The sequence below is a fragment of the Emydura macquarii genome, unplaced genomic scaffold (genome assembly GCF_026122565.2).
Source record: "Emydura macquarii macquarii isolate MOO-44397 ecotype Brisbane River unplaced genomic scaffold, CSIRO-AGI_Emac_v2 contig_1253, whole genome shotgun sequence".
In the NCBI taxonomy this organism is placed as follows: domain Eukaryota; kingdom Metazoa; phylum Chordata; order Testudines; family Chelidae; genus Emydura; species Emydura macquarii.
The window spans coordinates 46781601-46802769 of NW_027131390.1; the positions used below are offsets into that span (position 1 = coordinate 46781601).

The 21169-nt window shown below is 47.0% G+C and overlaps 1 protein-coding gene across 2 annotated transcripts; it reads right to left on the reverse strand.

Annotated features, from left to right (window-relative positions):
* Nucleotides 1-234: 234 nt before the first annotated feature.
* Nucleotides 235-19518, reverse strand: LOC137153399 (speriolin-like protein). 2 transcript variants are annotated; one of them, XM_067548694.1, is made up of 6 exons: nucleotides 19390-19518; nucleotides 17405-17538; nucleotides 10269-10619; nucleotides 8945-9283; nucleotides 5676-5827; nucleotides 979-3755 (listed from the first exon to the last, which is right to left on the reverse strand). In XM_067548694.1, the coding sequence occupies exons 2-6, from the start codon at nucleotides 17490-17492 to the stop codon at nucleotides 3429-3431; spliced, it is 1257 nt and encodes a 418-aa protein (XP_067404795.1). In that variant the 5' UTR covers nucleotides 17493-17538; nucleotides 19390-19518; the 3' UTR covers nucleotides 979-3428. The 2 variants fall into 2 exon arrangements, with proteins under 2 accessions (XP_067404796.1, XP_067404795.1); XM_067548695.1 differs by lacking the exons at nucleotides 17405-17538; nucleotides 19390-19518 and adding an exon at nucleotides 13708-14187 and having other exon boundaries at nucleotides 235-3755.
* Nucleotides 19519-21169: the final 1651 nt, after the last annotated feature.

Below are 21169 nucleotides of genomic sequence, written 5' to 3' on the forward strand. Positions count from 1 at the left end.
GTTAAAATGTGAGGCTGGCACCACAGCAACCACTCTGCCCGGGGAAAGGGGGCAGTTCTGAGTCACTGGATATACCACCACCCTAAATTCTGCTCTATGGAATGTATCAGTAGCAGCTTCTCAAAGCCGACGCAAGGCTGGGGGAGGGCCAGATCCGCAGAAGTGTCAATAGCACCTTCCTACGCCAGGGTGGCCCCTTGCACCAGTTGCCTTCCCTATGTTTCTGCCAAGCAATGTTAAAATCTACCAGGATTCTGAATCAGCAAAAGCTGCTGAGGGTATGTGCCAAATCGACTGCCCTGGCCCATGCCCATTTCATTTGGCCTCTCTCTTCTCTTGTCCTCAAACAAAAGATGTGCAGAAAAGACCCACAACCCGTCACCAGATGGTCTGAGGATGGCCAACAGACATACTCAGATCTCTTTGCCCAGTTGCTAAATATACAATTATTATTCTCAACAAATAATAAATATGCCAGTACAATGCTTAGAAGAGGGCAGCCACTGGCACATAGAATTACAATTTAGTGTCCTATCCAGGGGGCCAGCTGGCATCTGAGGTGCTGCTTGGCTCCAGGGCAACAGTGGCCCCAGCAGTGGAAATCTAAGAGGATGCCTCTTTTGGTAGGAATAAGTAGCGAGAGTCCAAGAAGAAGCCCTATCTAGCAGCAGTAGTGCACAATGGCAATAACCCAAAGAGCCACCCTCTCTAGCGGCAGTAGTGGCTAAGGGCAAATGCAGGGAGGGTAGGGGAACTCGGAACCACCAGGTTTTGACCCAGGGCCCTTCAAAACCAGTTACCCATTGCAGAGTTTAGATTGCTGTATCCCCAAGCACATCCCCTGGGTTGCTTCCTACCCCTTAGTTCCAGCTCTGGTTTCTCCTCCGCCGGTAGCGGCGCATTGTCCCCTTCAGTCCGCACGGTCGACTGGGCTCCTGCAGCAAAGTCAGGAGTTTAGCCTCAGTAGTTTGGGGTCTCAACAGCTTCGTAGTGGAGCCTGCAGCACACATCTGCTCTCCTTCTCAGCCAGACTAGACTGAGCTGAGCTGCTTCCTTTTATATGCTCTCTCCCCGGGGAGCATGCCCCGGAAGGATGAGGGAGTGGGGCAGTTTGTTGTTAACCCCTGTATCACCAGTGCCGGGCTGATATACCCCATCACAGGCTCAGATTCAAAAAAGATACTTAGGTTTTAAGTACCTTTGTGAATCTGGGCCTAATGCGTAGCCCTTCGTGCAGTCAGACAAAAAGACACCCCCCTTGTGCATACTCAGATGAAGGCGGCAAGCCCAGCACCACCTCTGCACCCCTCCTTTATACCTTCTAAGAAACAGTATTTCTGAACTTCAGGCTGCAAAGAACACAGTACTCCATTATGCTCTAGGAATCTAGCCTCTGACAAGAACTAGCCAAGGGCAGGAAAAGCTTGTGGCATTTGTGTGATGTGTAGCCTTGCACAGAAAAGGCTATCCTTAGCTGACCATCCGAAGCACATCCACAGGGCTTGCACAGGACCACATGGCTCTACAGTAACGCTGGAACAGCAGCACTGGGAGTTTCTTAGGCAGCAGTTGTACAAGTGATCAGTAACTGTATAGGAGCGCTAGGGGTTGTCGTGCTGTGAACTTCCTCAGCAGCAGTGGCACAAGCTGTGCAGGTGAGTGTGGGCTGCAGCACTGCAAGCTTCCTCAGCAGCTATGGCACAAGCTCTTGGAGGCCCGATGGGAATGCCAGGATTGGGGTATTACTGCAAGTGTTCTCAGGAACAGTTGCACAAATGCTCCGCGGAACATCGCAACGCTGTGAGCTTCCTCCTCAGAGGTGGCCCAGCACAACATAAGCACTAGGGCTGTGATGCTCTGAGCTTCCTCAGGGGCAGTGGCACGAGCATGCCTCGCATGTAGGGGTTGGAGAATAAAGGTTCAGGCTCCTGTCCCACGAAGAGGCTGTCTCAATATTTCACCACCTTTTCTTCCTTTCCCGTACAAGAAAATGAGGCCAGTTAGCTTGCAGATTCTTTAATAATTTTGCAGTGACCAACGTGTTTCAAAGATCTGTCGCATGGCTAATTTTCAGGAAGCAAATGGGCAGATACGAGAAACTTGAGTGCGGACCACACATTTAGAACTGCTGCTCTAAATCAGCATACAGCCAGGGCCACTCTCTAGAACTACGTGATGTATCAGAGAAGAGCAAAGGGATTCCAGACAAGAAGGGCTGCATTCATTAACACCACTGCTCACCTTTCAGATCAGACTGCTTTTGTTGCTGAGAGAGTACTTTGGGTTGCTGTTGAAATCTGGAGAGTCTCTAAGGCTCCTTCTCTCAGCACCACTATCCACAGGGTCCAATGTCACAGCCCTGGCATCTTTCCCATTCTTAGGGGACCTAGAGGATTCCTGACCCGTGTTAACACTGGATCCTCCTGCAGTAGCTAGAAATCTCACAAATAAAGAGCTCAGTCCTGCAACTCTGACTCACATAGGTAATCCTTCTTCATACCAATGAGATTATTTATAGAAGCAAGAGCTACTCTCCTAAAAATGGCTCAGGTCTGAAGGCATCTGTTATGCAAAAGCAAACACACTAATCCTTGTTCCCCAATACCAGTTAAAACGTCAACAGGCTTGCTGCCGGAACATGCAGGCTCAATGCATCAGATCAGCGAAGCAGAGCAGCCGCAAATTCAGTTTAATGGTCTACCTAAGCCCAGTTTTATGGTCTACCTAAGCCAGGTTCCTGGCCCATAGCATTCACAATGAAATGAGCTTCCCCAACCCTCGCTGAAAAAGGCGGCAGCTCGAAAGTCAAGGGAGTCCAAGGCAGTCTAGTGTGTCCCTCTCCTGCTCTCGCAGTTTGGATTGTGTTTTGTTTTGTGCACAGCAAGAGGGCAGGAAAAGCCAGTCAACAGCAGGACAGGCTTGGCTGTTGCATTAGCCGGTTTGGCTTTTACTGTTTGTTACAGTCAGGAAGATAAGTGTGTAAAAATAGGGTGTATTTCATTGCCTTCCCGAGTGACTGACTGACTACTGACTTCAGCGCTGACCACAGCACGGGCACTGCAGTGATTGCAGGTGGAAGCTTTAACAGCTTTGATTGCAAAGTTGATCCCTCCATTTCAGGGGGTGGAGAATGTGATGGGGGGTGGGGGTAGGGGAGGAAGAGTGATTGCCTTTGGCCTGCTGTCTTTTCCCATTGGAAGCCAAACAGAGGCTAGGATAGGATAAGGGAAAAGAGGATGGGAAAATCTAGAAACCTACCACATTAAAAACAAACACACACAGTATCTCCTGCTGGTGCAGACTGCTCTGTCTGATCCTCATGACATAGACTAAAAAAAAAAATCCATGTCTGTATTTAAAATTCATGCTTTCAGTCCATGTCTACGAGAGGATCGTTTTATCATCTGGGGTATAGCTAGCATTGTCCACTACCAAGCAAAGAGAGGTTTACTGTCTTCCTTGGAGAGCTCACACAAACAGTTCAGCAGCAGTAAGGTGTCCCCGAGGAACTTGGATGGGACAAAGTCGATCACGATTTTGCGCAGATCAGCGGGGCTGCTGTGGTACGGGCTGGAGTGCAGGTCCGGCCGCTGCTTCAGGATACCGTAGGTGTTGATCAGGAACTCACTGAACACTGGGTGCACGTCCCGGTTGTAGCCCATCTTCTCGAGGCGTGCGGTGAGGGACAGGTAGCGCTGTGTCATGACTCGGTGCTTTTTCTCATCCGTTGAGCCATCCAAGCACTTCATGGAGGCCTAGGAGATTTAAAAACCAGGGAGAAGCCGTTAGCTCCTTGTTCACGGATAATTATGGGGAGGTCCTGGTGGTTCCTAAAGCCACCACTTTCCGGCTGCATCCAAAGCATCCTGGACTGGTCTGTTTGCAGCTCAGCAACCATAGTGCTGGAAACTGGTATGGCGGAGTACCAAGTCCCTGCACAGCTGCGGGAGGGACACAGCAGGGCCAGACAAGGATGAATTAAGCCCATGAGTGACCTGGCTACATGCAATGATAACTGAAGTTAAATGTGGTCCCAGACTTTGCTGGCCTTACCTGGCAGAAGGGCTACATGTTGACCACCCCTCCATTAACTCTTGGTTTCCTATGCCCAGCAAAGGAGCAACTGTATGGAGTGACCTCCCAGCTGGGAGGGAATTGATGCCTCCCCCCTCACTCATTTACCAGCTCTAACAATCAATATTTCTCCCTGATTTACAGCCACCTCTGTGTCAGACTGCAACTTCCTCAGCCTCCTGAGTCTTCTGCCAAGCACACAACATTTATTCATGAGGGTCACAGGTCACATGCCCAGGTGTTCATGCAGGGCCACACAGGGTATGTGCACACTAAGCCAGGACCCTGACTTGGGTTTGAGCCCCGGCAAGCCCCTTTCTTGTCTACATACAATCAGTCTGACTTGGGTGATCAGGTACTCAGGATCTTGGTCCTAGGACCCTGCTGGGAGGGGTGGGCCAGAGCCCAAGTCCCACTGTGACTTGGATCCAAGCCATGGCACTTTGCAGTGGGGACGCAGCTCAAGCCACAGATGAGAGTCAGAAGAGCTGCACAGAGCAGCATAGACGCATTAGCACAGGTTTACAATGCAGTGTGAATGCTCAAGTGTGGGCTTGGAAACATTGAGTCCACAACTCTGGGTCCCACAGAACTAGGTTTACAATGCAGCATAGACACACTCACAGTCAGTTTCACATTGCCATGGCCTCTCTTTGCATAAAAGCCAAATAGACTTTTCACTGCACAAAAACCCTTCAGGAGGATTTTCTTATTACTAAGCTTTAAGCATATGTGGTGCTCCAGGCCTTTCAAGCAGCTGGGGTTTTTGAGTCTAGTGATTAAATTATTTATCAATAAGCATAGCCACAGCATTTATCTAAGTATTATGAGTGCAGGGCTTCACAAACATTCATGAGTGTAACTCACAACTCTCCTGCAAGCTAGGGAAGGATTATCACCAATTTTACAGATGGGAAACTGAGGCATAGAGGCCCAGCTCCTTAAAAGTATTTAAGTGCCTAACTCCCACTGTCTTCTCAGAGATTAAGACCAAAATGTACCAACGGCTAGGACACTGCGAAGAGCCATTTGGGAGCCCATGAAATTTTCAATGCTGGTGCATGGCTGCTTTTCAAATTTTGAGAGTCCCACTGTTATGCTCACATGTGTGCATGTGCACACGCACACACCCCCTCCTAGAATTGGTGGAAACAGGATTTTGCATGCATGTCTTCTGTTCTGAAATGGAATGAAAACCAACAACATTCAAAATGCCCTGCAAAACAAAAAAATTGTTTTTTAAAAAGTCATTTCGGTTCCATTGAAATCTTTCCTTTTGTCAATATCAAAATGTTTTGTTCTGATTTTGACTTTTAAAACATTCTGTATTATGTAACGGAGTATAAAATTGAAAACACTGAAATAAAAAGTTGTGCCAAATGGAGAAAACAAAAGGTGTTCTGTTTTGAAACGTTCCATTTCAACCTAATTGAAATGCTATTTTTCTTTCTAAATGAGTTTTTATCAAAAGCAACATGTTTCCATGAAACTTTTTGCTGTCAACAAATGGACACTGTCCCATGGAAAGATGTTCCACTGGAAAATCTCCGGCTAGCTCTACGCGCAATCCTCTCCCTCAGCAGATTCAAGGAAGGATTTACCTGTTTGATTTTCTCAGGAATGTTGGACACGGTGTAGCCATAAAGTCTCGTTACTCCAGGAAAGACGTAAGCCAGGATGCGCCTGTCTAGCTGGAAGGCAATCTCACCCACTATGCGGCCATTTTTCTTGCTGTTCAGTTCAAGCTCTATATCTATGGCAAATGAAGGGCAGGCTGGGTGTTAGTTACATAGTAACTTATGGCACAAAGCCACACTGTTTTCACCAGGCTTAGATTCAGATCAAATTTTCACTGTTGGTTTGAGCCAGATGCGAGGAGATATATAACCTATGTGAGGATATATACATACATGTGCACATATGCAACCAAATACGGCACTGACTTCCCAGTCCCATGCACTAATTGGATAACATCGGCCTCCTTAAAGGGATTGGTTTTATAAATACATGTAGAAATGGACTTTGAAATAAATGTATGCATAAGGAGAGATGACAGGTCACATTCAGGGTTTTTCTCAGCCATAATAACCCCGGTCCCTCCAGATGGGCTTATCCACACTAGGTCAGGGCTACACAACAAAGTTTTGTTGGCATTGCTATGTTGATGAGGGGTGTAAAGAACCCCATATCCCCTAGCAACATAGCTATACTGGCAAACCCCCAGTATAGGCGCAGCTATGCCTACAGAAGAGTGCTTCGATCAGCATAGACGATATCGCAGAGGGAGATGGTGTTATTGCACCAGCAGAAAGACTCCTTCTGTCAGCATGAGCTGTGTCTACATTAGAGAGCTTGGCCTGCACAGCTGTAGTGACAAAGCCGTTCTGACAAAGGCTCTGTTGTGTAGAAGTAGCCTAGGATAAAAGAGAGATTTAAAAAATCATATTGGGGGGATCCTAGGATTCACCTTGCCCTATGAACACATTAAAATACATACTTGCCCTGTCTACAATAGGGCTTTGAAACGTTAGTTAAAACATAGAATCATAGAAATGTAAGGCTGGAAGGGACCTTAAGAAGTCATCAAGTTCAGCCCACTGCACTGAGGCAGGAAAAAATAAACTTAGACCATCACTGACAGGTGTTTGTGAACTGGTTCCTAAAGGCCTCCAGTGATGGGGATTCCACAACCTTGCTTGGAAGCTGATTCCAGAGCATAACTACCCTGATAGTTAGAAAGCTTTTCCTAATGTCTAACCTAAATCTCCCTTGCGGCAGATCAAGCCAATTACTTCTTGTCCTACCTTCAGTGGAGATGGAGGAAAACGAATCACTGTCCTCTTTTTAACAGCTCTTGATATATTGGAAGACCATTATCAGGTCCCCCCTCAGTCTTCTTTTCTCAAGAAGAAATGTGACCAGCTTTTTTAAACCTTTCCCATAGGTCAGGGTTTCTAAACCTTTTATCATTTTTGTTGCTCTCCTCTGGACTCTCTTCAGTTTGTCCACATCTTTCTTAAAGTGTGGCCCCTAGAACTGGACACAGTACTCCAGCTGAAGTTTTGTCAATGCTGAATATCTCCCATGCCTTACATATGACAATTATCTCCCATGCCTTACATATGACACTCCTATTAGTGCACCCCAGCATGATATTAGCCTTTTTCACAATTGCATCACATTGTTGACTTATACTCAATTTGTGAACCCCAGGTCCTTTTCAGCAGTACTACCACCCAGCCAGTTATTCCCCATTTTATAGTTGTGCATTTGATTTTTCCTTTTTAAGTGAAGGACTTTGAACTTGTCTTTATTGAATTTCATCTTGTTGAATTCAGACCAATTCTCCACTTAGTCAAGGTCGTTTGGATTTCTAATCCTGCCCTTCCAAGTGCTTGCAACCGCTCCCAGCTCGGTGTCATCTGCAGATTTTATAAGCATACTCATAGAGTCCAAGTTGTTAATTAAAATGTTAATTAGTACTGACCTCTGCGGGACCTCACTTTATACTCTCTCCCAGTTTGACAGAGAACCACTGACAACTACTCTGAGTACAGTCTTTCAGCCAGTTGTACGCACACCTTATGGTAATTTCATCTAGACATTTTCCTAGTTTGCTTATGAAAATGTCATGGGGGACAGTGTCAAAAGCCTGACTAAAATCAAGATATATCAAGTCTACTGATTCCCCCCACCCTCCAGACCAGTAATCCAGTCAAAGAAGGAAATTAGGTTGTTTTGACATGATTTGTTCTTTACTAATCCATGTTGGCTAGTCCTTATAACCCTGTTATCCTCCAGCTGCTTACAAATTGATTGTACAGTAATTCATTCCAGTATTTTTCCAGGTATCAAAGTTAGGTTGACTGGACTATAATAGCACGGGTCCTCTTTGTTCCTCTTGTTGAGGATAAGTGCTATCTTTTCCAGTCCTTGGAGTCTCACCCATCCTCCATGAATTCTCAAAGATAATTGCTAAAAGTTCCCAGTTCCTTCAGCTAGTTTCTTAAGTACTCTAGTCTGAATTTTATCAGGCCCTGTTAACCTGAATAAACCAAACTTATCTAAATATTCTGTAACTTGTTCTTTCCCTGTTTTAGCTTGTGTTCCTTCCCCCTCATCGTTAATAGTGTATTGAGTGCCTGATCACTATTAAACCTTACTTATTTTTAGTGTAGACGGAAGCAAAAGAGGCATTAAACACCTCAGCTTTTTTTGATGCCATTAGCTCACATTCTCCATTGAGTAGGGGACCTACACTTTCCTTCATCCTGCTCTTGCTCCTAATGTATTTAAAGAACCTCTTCTTATTGCTTTTTATGTCCCTTGCTAGGTGTAATTCATTTCGTGCCCTAGTCTTTTTTTGTCCCAACACACTTGTGCTATTCGTCAGATAGCTAAGGAGGTGTACAAAAGATGATTCCATTGGTTGTAGGATTCCTTTTTGATTTTCAGGTAATTAAAGAGCTCCTGCTGGAGCCATATTGGCCTCGATTCTTCCTTTCTTTCCTTTGCATCAGGATAGTCTGCAGTTGTGCCTTTAATATTGTCTGCGAGAAACTGTCAGCTCTCCTGAACTACTTGTTCTCTTAGATTTCCTTCCCATGGGACCTTACCTACTAGTTCTCAGAGTTTGTTAAAGTCTGCTTTTTTAAGTGCATTGTCCTTATTCCGCTGTTCTCATCACTCCTTCCTTTCCTTAGAGTCAAAATGTTGGTGATCATGTTTTAAAAGATTCATTTTATCCCTGTGGCCAAGCTGTAGAGAATTGAAAAGTCCCCATTCCCCCATGCTTTCAGAGAGATACTTGTGATTAGAATAAGTTAAGCCCTCCCTTATCTACAAGGCCAGAGTGAAATCACAACATTACCATTTAAATAATAGGTGTGTGGTTTCCTTGGCTCATCTCCTCCTGGGCTCTCTGAGAACCAGACTCTCTTTTTCCTGTGCATTTCTTCCGAGTCCAGGCACATTTTCTCACTCACTATGTCCCGGGTGCTGTTTACAAGGGGGACTGGCTTCCTCTGTGGAATTCCTGGGGGAAATGGGTCAGGTATTTTTAAGTATCCTGGAAACACGGCCTGTGCTTGGGCCCCTTCCTTGTTTGAAATGCTGAGGGGATTCGAGGAAGCAAATTCTCCCAGGGCCGATGGCTGGGGCTGACTCAGCAGGTCTGGTGCATGGAGGACGCTTCCATGCTGCTGGTGAGCTACAAAAGAACAAAGGGGACGTGGGATCAAAGTTAGCCATGGCTTCATTTAGATTTCCAGTAAAGTGGGCCCAAGAAATCTGGATGGCCCACGTCTGATTGTCTGTCTAGGTGCTTATGAATGTATTCCCCGTGCCTACTCAGTGCCTCTCATTTTGGGGATCTCAGTATCGATTTTAGAGGTTATCAGACAACATTCAAAACTGGGCTCTCCCCTCCCTGGGCCAGCTCCCTTCACACAAACATAACTGGACACAACTCGGGAGGGTTGTCTCTGTTCAAAGAGGGCTGTGGCTAGAAGAAAAGGGGGTGAGACTGCCAGAGATGACGGCCCTTGGTGGAGCGGTCAGTGGCATGGAAACGCTATGGTCTTTTTTCTAGTCACTGCTCTCACAGAATATCTCATAGCCAAAGACAAGAGCATCTGGGGAGTTTGGTGGGGGTGAACAGAGAGTGCAGGGTCTGGTGAGAGCAGGGCAGCTCTGACCCCTTCTCCATCTTGTGTTTCCCTGTGGTCCTTTTGGCTGCATCCTTCTCTGGGGTGAGCCTGGCGGGCAATCAGCATGGGGCCAAGATCCAGCTGGCCTGGGGGGTGCCCGGCATGAACATTTCTGCCACTGTGTATGTGGCCACAGGATCAGGCAAGGGGATCCCCTCACTTTGATCCCTTTCAAGTTTCCCTGAAAGTCAGGGGACACTGTGCTGCAGCCACAGATTTATGTCCTGCATCTGCCGCAGGCAGCTTTCCAGATTCACCCCAGAACAAGAGGAAGGGGACTAGCTGCATCAGCTGAAAAAAACCACACGAGACACAAGCCTAAATGTCATGTGTCACTGGTCCCTCCATCTGGCACTGAGGCCCCTGCCCTCATGGCCTGATCCTGAGAGGTACAGACACCACTTGAAACTCCTACCGAAGTCACCTGGAAATTGAGGGCTCCCCAAAATCTTGAGCTACAGTGGGGGGGGGGGGGTCAGTTCTTACCCATCCCATGTAAGCGACTCAGAGCCTTCTCCTCTCCATGTGAAGTGACATCTGTGAAGCAGACTTTCTTCAACCTCGAGATGTCTATGGATTCTTGCAGCTGTTTCTCCATCCTGGTGGCCCAGGAAGCGCTGGAAAGCAGGCTTGGTTTCCTATCCTTGGGTGTAGGCTGAAACAAAGCGGGATTATTGGGGATACCTTTAAATGTAGCCTCTGCCTGGGCTTTGGGGCTGGACAGAGCTGCGTCTTCATGTGCAATGTGGAGAGGGGAATAACTGAACTCCTCCAGCAGCGAAGGGTGTAGGTGACTTGCTTTCTCCAGTGGCTTGAGATCTCTTCCATGAGGCTGGGCTACAACAGAGAACAGAGCACGTAGCGTTACCATCCAAAAGAAGGCCTTTACTCTGATAGCTGAGCTCTTTGCTCTGGTGATAGGCTGGCTATGAATCCCCCAGGGAAGGTGCCATGTTTTCAGGGCAGCGTTTTCAGACACATTGTCAATGAACATGAACGGTGTCCCTTCAGTCGTGTCCCTGGGCAGACAGAACCTTCCTAAGTCAGAGCTCCAGCAAGTACGAGAAAACAGTCATGTTACAGCTATCTTGCAGCGCCCCCCTCCTGGAGACAGAAGGGAAAGGTGAATAATGATTGGACAATGTCACTGTCAAGAAGATAGTGGTAGGTGGGGAGCATCTTAGAGGACTGAGAGGGTAACCCCCTCACAGCAGGGTGGAATCAGTTTTCTGGCGAGGCCATCATCAGGGAAATTAAATTAACACGTCCGATCAGGTTATTTCTCTGAGGGGTGTGGGGCTAGGAGTCTTTGCTAGTGAGTTGTTACTAACAGCCCATGTTACAAGGAGAGTGGGGAAAAGGACTCCCCCGCACCCCATACACAGCTTCCCCAGAACTGAGTGTGTGTGTGTCTCCCTAAGGCCCTGCCCTGCCTGCCAAAGGCTGTGTTGGCTAACACCCTGGTGTCCACCTTACACTGCTTGGCTAATGGATGGGGATTCGTTGAAAATCTTGTTTCCTGGGTCCCTATGCCCTTCTGCCCAGAATGGAGCTGCAGGCGTGGTGCCTCAGGCAGAACAAGCTGCAGTGGTTCCACATGGACCATGGCTGCAGCAGCAAAAAGCAGAAGAAAGGACCATTGCTATTCAGCGTGGGGGATCAGCAATGCCAGTTCTAGACATCAGTAATGTGTCCCTGGGACAAAGCTGGGCATTCCCTGTCATCCTGAGCCACATCAGCTCATCAGCTAGAGAGTGCAACGGCGCATACCCAGGCAGGCACAACAAACATCCTTGTTACACCCATCGCTGGGACTCAGCCCAATCCCCCTCTGGGCAGCGATGATGAAAACACCCTCACGAATGGAGCTTCAATGCTGCCCCTGGGTGGAGATGCCCTGTCCCTAAGAATGAACCAAGGAGCCCCCATAGCTCACAGATCTTTTGCACGGCCCACACCCCACACACAGCAGTACTGGAAGGAGGGAGGATGCTGGGGGCATCTATTCCAGATTCCAGAGGAGGATTTCAGAACAAGGCAGGGATGCCCAGGTTTTACACAGAGCCCAGAGCAGGCAGGGACTGGACGATGGTAATTCAGTGAGCACTATGCTTGTATTCATACAGCGCAGCCATTGCCACCAATGTTCAGAGTCACCCACTTCAAACTTTGGTTTCCCAGAAGCCTTGATCTAAGGCGCTCCTGGGAGCCACAGACACCACAGACCATCTTAGCAATAATCTGTCTGGATGCTAGGATGACCCTTGTCTGTCAATACTATTCTCAGCTGATGCAAGCCAATGTTGCGCCATGAATTTATTGGAAACTTGGGGGCTTGCACCAGATGAGGGTTTGGCTGTGTCTTCTAAGCCCTTGCTATCTTTGGCTTTCCTGCAGGTCATCTTGGAGTAACGAATACCTGTGAGGGATGGAGTGCGGGGGGGCACGAGCACTGCTGGAGGAAATCATGGTAGGAATCTGATTGGGAGATAAGGGCTCTTTGAAACCTCACCCTGTATCTGTCAGGGGTGATAATTCCCCCTCCTCCTTCAGGATGTGTGATATTGCAGTCAGTAGAGTGGATTGGTTGGTGGGCAGCTCAGTGAATCTGGGCAGTGTTATCTGCAAAACAAATTGAGACCCTGCAGACAGGGCTGGCCATCTCCATGATAACAGATTCAGTCCAGAAAGGATTCTGGAATATCAGGTCTTCTAAGTCCCACCTCGTTTTGCTCAATGAGGTTCTGGGGCTTCCATAACCTGCTGGTTAGACCCACGTGGCTCTAGAGGGGAGATTTTGCATCCATCGTTCATGTAGATTATCTATATAGGGTCATATACCATGTTCATCGGCATAGTGCTGCTTTCTCTTAGCAAGAGCAAAGACCCAGTTTCTGGTAGAGGAGGGGCTCAGATGGAGTGAAGGACTCATATTCACATCATGTATCTGGGTGAGAGTTCACATGCCATTTGTTTACCTGAAAGTTTACAGCCAGAAAATTACTGTGGGACAGTTTGGGAATGTCTGTCTGTGTGAACGTATGAATTCCAGATCGATTCAATGAGCTCTCTACATGTTTACATTTTAGAGATGCCATTCACTGTATCCTTGCATCATCCCACTTGTTGGAAGATGAGGGCCCATGGCACCTGAATAGGACAGATACTGAAGACCATCGGCAGCTGAATAACCTTGCCTGAGCAGGACCACGGAGAGTACCCGCCAAACTGACTTGCTGATGACTGATTTGTCGCAGCACATTGAAAAGCTTGAGGAATGGAAAAACCTCAGGGGAAGAACAGGAAGAGACAAAGATGCTAGAATCTGCTCTTAGAAGGGAGTTTTCTTTTGCAAGGAAGAGACTGGGTAGGAGGAAAGAGGTAGCAGAAGAATCTTGGGACACACTGACCAAAGCCCAGCTCTCAAAGAGGTGAGGACACTGCAGGCCAGGTCTTGTGTGCAGGTGTTTGGTATTTTTCCATTGATCTGTATTTCTCAGGGGCTTGTCTAGGAGCAAATTGTGTGTGTGTGGTTTAGAAGTGCTTTCGCAAAGTGTGTGTCCCCCTTGCTTTAATTGTCCTGTCTTCTCCAAAGCACAGGGGGTCCACTGCTTCAGTGGAACTCTGGGGAGTGTGCAGTCACTACTGGGGAGGTATGGGAGAGCTGGCACCGGTTTCAGGGCCAAGGGAGTTGGACTACAGAATTCCATACCTCAGGAAGGGGGGTAGACAGAGGAGTACATGAGCCTAAAAGCCCAGAGCTTGCAACAGTGAGTGGACTCTACCCAGACCCAATGCACAGAGGATCTAGTGGGTGAATCCAAACACAGCAGCCGGGGGAAGCTCAGCCAAGGCTATACCCTATTGAGTTAGAGGACTAGTACTCAAAAGAATAAACAAGACAGATTTTCCAGGTGCTCCTTACCTCCTTGGCCTGGGGAGCAGGCATTGGGAGGCACGGGAGCAGGGTGGGAAGTGACAAGTCGCCCTTGGTTGCTGTTCTCATAGTGCTGGCCCAGCAATGAACGTAATTCATAGTTCTCTCGGAGCAGCCGAACCTGATTTTTAAGGTATGTGTTTTCGCTCTGAATGGTCTTCATCCACTCGTCATCCTCTGCCATTGTCATCCTCCTTTTCCTTGGTGGAGTCCGTTGTAGCAGCCAGCCTCAATAGGGCAGGAGTCACCAGTCCCAGGGTTTGATAGGCCCACAGGAAACCTTAGAATATTTCCACCCCATTGTGATATCACCTGCTCTTAAAGGAACAGTGGGAATTTTAGCCCTGAAGGTAATTTCTTGGAGCAGGACAGTTCTTGTCCCACTGAGTCCATCATATAGTCCTGTGTGCTGGATAGAGTCGAGTGCATGACAGATAACTCGCAGCAGTGTGCATTCGGCAGAGCTCTTCGCCCACAGGTTATCTGCAAGTCTGGGTTCTCTCTCTCCCCCTCACACACACACACACACACACACACACACACACACACACCGCTCCTACTCAGAGGTGACCAGTCCACTCACCCTTCTTGAGCATGGAGGGTGGAACAGATGCTCTTGGTACATGGTTATGGTAGAGGAACCTGTTTGTCTGGTCTCAGACCACTAGGGTGTGCGCTGTGCTGCTGTTGGTGACATCCCAATGACTACACCTCTGCCCCATGGCACAGAAGAGCCTACAGGGGAAGGGAAAGGACAGGAGAGGAATTGCAGGGGCTGGGGGTTGTGAATAGAAGGAATCAGACATTCAAGGAACAGCCAGACATCTGAGTTTGCAGAACATCTCCAGCACAGATGGTGCTATAGCTAGGTTGGAGATAGATCCCCTATGACACTGATGAACTCCAGCCCAGCCCCACTTCTGGAAAGCAGATTGGCAGCATTGCCCACACCCGACTATGGAGAGGGGAAGATGCTCCGTGTGTTCTCAGTGAGACTTTGGGTAAAACCACACACTGCCCTCCCAGAGCACAAGTTAGCTGGATGTCCCTTTGCTGTCTCACAACAGGTAGAACTAAGCAACCCCTGGGGAAAGGGTTTCCTGCTCTTCAGTCTTGCCTGTCTTCCCAGGGTTGTTCCTGTGCTGACCAGTCACCCGCTGTCTCTCTTTTTGCAGATGCCATAGATGGGGTTGTGTTATCAGCATGGTTTGAAGCGACATGTCAGGGGGAAGCCGTTTCTCACAAGGCACAAATAGGTGGGATAACTGAAGAACTGACCAAATATCTACTAATCCCTTGAGATATTAAAGCATAAATCCAGTTTTGATTTACCAGCTCAGTAATTAAAACAAACAAACAAACCCACAACCCTAAACTTCTGGTAAAAATTCAAACATGAACCAAAACACAAGTGAGCTTTTTTCAACATTTGGTTGTTCAAATGATCACAGGCTTATCTGAATATGGATATCAATTCTCCTGTCTAATGCATGTGTATCCCTCTGGTTGGTGGGGGTTACATATCTTCCGCTGTGCACAGCAGACAAAAGTCTCACACAGCTCCAGCCTTTACAGCTTCTCTCTGTAGCTCAAGCTATAGAGACCTACGTTTTTAGCTCTGGAGGTCTCCAGATTGGTCCCTGATGTTGGCCAAGATGGTGGCTGTCATGCATACAAGTTTCTGTGACGTCTTCTTTGTTTAATAGCTCTTTACACATGCATGTTACATTATTCTTAAATTGCCACTTATGCTTATTTCAATTGACCTCTGCAGCAGCCTCCATTAGGCGATGACCAGCTACCCTTCATGGACTGATTAAACTAGCCACATACTGCAAGCAAGGAGTGGCTGATGTCTACAAGACCCTCCTTCTGTCAGGCATCCTCCCCCAGGCACGCTTACATCGACTGAAGAGGGGCAGTGTGGGAGGCTGAGAGCCAGGCCTTTCAGCACTGTGCAGCTCCCTGCTGGGACCCCAGTTGCCCCCCAGGCCTCTCACCTCCCCACACCCACATTTGACACACTGCAAAGGATTTCAATTTATATCCCAGTCAACTGAATTCACTGTGAGCAGCGCGGCAGAAGTCAGTCTTTGCATGTAGACTGATGAGGGGCTTTGCAGATAAGCTGAAGGAGGTTGTGCCCACAGCTGGGCGAAGTTTTTTGGATCAATAGTTTATACAACAAAAAATGCAGTTTCGGTCAACCTGACACAAGTCAGAAATTTGCCATGAAAAGTTTTGGCTGTGCAGAAAACAGAGGAGGAAGTAGTAGTAGTGGTGGTGGTGCTGTCCTCACCCTGCCCCATACCTTTTAGCCCAGTCATTAGGACATTGACTCATGGGGTGGGACACCCACATTTGAATCCCCATTCTGGAACAGACCAATAGGGAATTTTTGAATTCAAAACATTCAAAAAATAATCAGATTTGGTTTGACTTCAGTCAAATTCCCCCCCAATTGTTTTGGAACTTCCACTGAACAAAAATGACTCACTCACCCAGCTCTAGTCCTGCCATGCATTGTGGCTCAACAGAGGACCCTCCAGAGGCGATCGTGTGAGAAACAGGCCGACAAGGCTGGGCAGTGGCGTACCGTGGGTCTCCAGCGCCCGGGTGCTAATGCCTGCATTCCCCCCCCCCCCTCCCGCAGGCCTCACACGCTCACCCCCCACACACACAGGGCAGGAGGGGTCCCCGGCTCATGACAGACAGCACCGCCCCCAGCTGCCCCAAGGAGCGAAGGGGTCTGTTCTTGCAGGGGGGACACACACCGCTTTCCTCCTCCTGCGCCCCAGGGACTTTTGGCACTCTGCCGCTGCCCTCCCCCACCACGCAGTGCCCACCTCTCCCGCTCCAGCCCCACAGCACAATCAGTCCGGTGCTGTCTCCCCCTACCAGGTGGGGCGGCCTCACTCCCAGCCATGGGGTACAAAAATTACGTTACGTGATCAAATCAACAGGCAAGGAAAATGGTTTTAGCAGCTGCATTTTGTAGGGACTGAAGGACAGTGATATGAGAATCAAATTCCTGAATGGACAAATTACAAGGCCAGACTATAGCACAAAAGGAATGTGACTATTGTCAAAGATAACAAGACTGGCCAGGGGCGTGCGCAAAGGGAGGGCAAGCAGGGGCACAGGCTTCCCCAGTAATCGTCAGGGGCGCAGAACTCCTCTGGCCGAGGGGCCACAGAGGGAGAGTGAGCTCCTGCCAGGGCCGGGGTGGGGAGGGAAGTATCCATATCAGTTTGAGAATATATGCCATGACCATCTGACTGCCACTTAGGCTGCCTTTGAACTCCTGCCATGTACATCATGCGCACACTGTGGTTATTCTGCCACCAGCAAAGACATTTTAATAGTGTCATGTTCAGTCCAGCCGCTTGAATGGTTCAGCATTCCAAGACCAGTAATCATGAGCCACCATAACCCTTTATTAACAACCACAGTAAGAGACAGGAAGATGGTCTTTAGCCAATCACCTATACAGTCTCTGATGGAACCTCTGAATAGATTATTCACTAACTAACGGAATAAGTTAGACGTTAATGGAACATATTTCGAGAATTTCCTGGTTTTGTCTTGCCCACTAGATGCAATTCAAAATTATTCTGTTAAAGAGGAAATCCTTGATAACAGGCAGAAGCTCTAACAGCCATGGCTCTTACAAAAGCAAACAGACCTCTTACTACACCGACTGTCGCTGGCTGTGGATCACCAAGGAAGGGGATGCAGATAGCTTTGCTCGTTCTTGGGTTGCCTCTACTCATTTTCACCTGCCTTCTTCTGCTTCAATGAAAATTCTTCTACCAGGACCTGAAGATTATGCCAAGCGAGATCATAAACTTGTTAGATCCATGGCCCATTCTGTACTGGATTGTAATTCACAATGAAATACAAACTAAAAATATCAAAAGTTACACATTCATAGGCTCCACAGAGTAGGTCTTCAAAGGTACCTAGGCACCTAGCTCAGGGAGTTAGGGCCCTAAATGCCTTTGAAGATCTAGGCCCACATGACATTGCCCGGATGGCAAACATGAACAGCTATGGTTCCACTGTGCAAGACAGGAATGTTGACTGGTTCTTTCATAGATTGACTCTGAATGGGATGCTCTACAGCAAAAGGATTAGAATATTACTAAATTATTTAAAGAAAATATTTTCTCTTAAAATAAAGAGTTGAACAATCCATGATCTCTATAGCATGAAGTCCCTTCTATACACAAAACAGCATTAGAAATGTTCACCATATCTAGCCCTGCCTGCCTGCTTAGTCAGTGCTAGATAAGAAAGCACCACAATTGGGGCTGTATTATAAAGTATTTTGCTCTCATCAGATGGTTAGATTCCATATTAGGGTTGAACCCTTAAATCTGATCCAAAGCTCAGAGAAATCAATGGAAGTCTCATTCACTTCAATGTACTTTGAGTCAGGACCTAAGGCACTTTTGAGGTGAGAAGGGATCACCTCAATAGTTAAATAAGCTTTTGAGAGGAGAAACCCTGTTGGGTTGTGTGTGTCTGACCACTTCAGAAGACTAAGAGTTAGTAGTCACCATCTGAACCTACTGTGCAGACTAGATACCGTCCATACGGGCATAGTATGTGCTTGGCTGCTAAGGACAAAGAGAGAGAAGAAAATTACACCTGATGGTATACTGTTTCCAGAGAGGGAAGGGGGGAAGAGGGAGAGAGAGAGCAAGCAAGCGAGCACGTGCTAGCTAGCTAGCTTACTCGCTGTCAGGTATCAAAATGCAAGTATGTCTTTAGGTAATTCTTCAGCATTCTTCTTGGACAGGCCAGCAGAGGCCTGAAAGATATTGTGGGATACCAGAGATACCCCACTCATATGATCAATTTCTCCTCCTAATGGAAACAGCCCTTCAAGGCCCCATATGCTGGCTGACTGCTTGGCCAAAGCAGCAATAATACAAAAAAGACTACACAGCATGTAAAACAAACAGCCTCATTTCACTGGCTATACAGCAAGTGCCTATCTTTTGGCAGCTGTCTAACTGCCATAGGTTTACCTAAAGACTAATTGATATGCCCCTAAAACCTGATATTTCAAAGTATTCAATACTCTTTATATACTGCTTTGAAACAAGTGTCTGCTTGCTGATGTCAATGAGCTTTAGATCAGGTTCTAAATGCATTAAAGCAAGGAAAGTCTTAGTTAATGCTTCCACAATACCTTACTTTCAGCATCACTTTCTGTATTTCAGTACATTAAGCATGATTCACTTGCTGGCTGCCTGATGGAAAATAACAGACTGTGTGTTCTGCAGTGCTAGGCACAATGGTATATCAAGAGCAGGTGGTCATTTAAGACAAGGATTCTTATTTTCACTGACTCTAGTCTTCACCTACCAGAAGCAAGGAGGCAAAGAGTTCTGTGAGTTCTGGAGAGTAAATAACAGAAAGCTGCCCTGTTGGATTGAGTCACAAACTTTCTGAGCTTAAAATGCAAGCAGAAATAGGGATGGTAAAGGAAGAAAATAAAATCCAAGGTCCAACCTATTAAGACTCCTCAGAGGGAAGCAAGATATGTTATAATCCAATGACAGAAATTTAATTCTCCTTAGTCAAATGCCACTCCTCCCACATTCTACAAGGGAAGCCAAATCCTCCCAGGGTGCACAAGTAACAAGCTGGCAGACTTACTTTTTTGCAGGACAGACTGCAAGACCCTACAGCCAAACCCAGGGTCTGCCAGTGCAGTCAGCAGATAGTGAAGAATAACTGATCAGACCAAGTAGTTACTGAATTACACAATTCAGTAGCCAATGCCCTGGCCAGAAGCCAGGGAACAGTAATCAGCTCACTCATATGTGGTGTTGATGCAATTAGTGAACCATTGGTGACAGATGGGGAAAGAGAAAGTGTTAGAGTTAGATACTTAGGATGTGTGACAGCAGGGGCTGGTTTCATGAATCTAGGAAGAGATATCTTGTACTTTAAATGCTACCTGTGACTCCACATCTTTTGTCCCCTTCTTTCTGGTGCTGTAGGAGGAGCCCTATACATTCAGTGAGGATTGGTTTCCTTTTGCAAAAAGAAAACAAAAATGTAATTTGGTCTAAGATGGTGGGACCTCATTAATCTGCTCCATCTCTCCCTGAGGGAGACCAGCCTTTGCTGCTTCTGTTCCTCAGAGAAGATCCATCTGTGTTTTCCTCATGGCAATAAGAGGCAGATGGCTACAGGAATTACATGGCTGTACTGGCTGCTACAAGACCCTGAGCAGGGGGGAACAAGCCCACCAGGAGTTTACAGCCTGCAGAGCTCCCAAAGACGGGCACCAGCTGGGGACAATAGGGCAAACACCCAGGAATCTCCCCTCCCGAGATAGCAATTAAACAGGAATGAATTTGTACTCATCCCCCTCCCACAAGAAATGCAAAGACAGGTGGAGACTAAGATCAGCTCCATCTGTCTGACAGGTGGTCTGTAGAGGAGGGGAGAAGACGGGGGAGTGAATCTGGGAAGATTCATGCAGTGTGAGAGCACTAATCTTGCTCCTAATCCTCATTACTCAGCTACACCGCCTCCTTTCTACTCCTCATTAAGGCACCCCTTTGATCTGCCATTGGAAGGGGAGAGGGAAGGGGCCATATGAAACAAGGAAACCTATTAAGAGAAAACAAAACCTCTCTAAATGTTTAGAGGATGGTGGGTAACAAGAGCAAATCAGGCCAGACATCTTTCTTTTGGACAGAAGTTAAGGATTAGCAAATGGAGGAAGTGCAATAATAGATCTTGATTTTAGTATCTGATGCAACTGTTCACCGATCTGTATTTTGCGCAGTTAATTCCATCTGGGTTTGATACATGCAATGCCACGTGGATTGTAAACTAGCCAAGGACCATAAAGATAAAGTGTGTGCCTACATTTAGGAGAAATGATCTAATGGGGTGTCTTAAGACAGTGCCAATGCTAGCCCACTGGGGGCCGTACGAAGGAATATTTTTGCCCCCCTCACAACACATAAAAATAATGAATAGGAAGCCATCTTGAGTTGCTCGGGGCCCTAAGCAATTGCTTAGTCTGCTTATGCCTAATACTGGCTCTGTCTTAAGAATCACTGGGAGATTGAAAACCTTGTTTAACGTCTTCTTTACTGACAAAGAAAAAGGAAGGAAGTAGTGTATTGACAAGATCTGCACCTATTAAACAAGAAAGAGTTGTGAACACTAGTGAGGAAAAAGACATAATACAAAGAATAATACAGAAAATAGAGATTTAAGTAGGAAGTAAACTGGGATTCAAGTTTTTGAAATGCAAGCTAAAAGCATCTAGGGAAAAACAGAGTGAAATTCAAGTATTCAGTAGGAAAAGAGAGACTTGGAAAGAAGCAATCTGGAAAGAGACCCAAGGGTGATAGCAGGCAACAAACTGGATTCAAATTTGCACTGTGATATGGCAGCAAAAGAGAGGCCAATT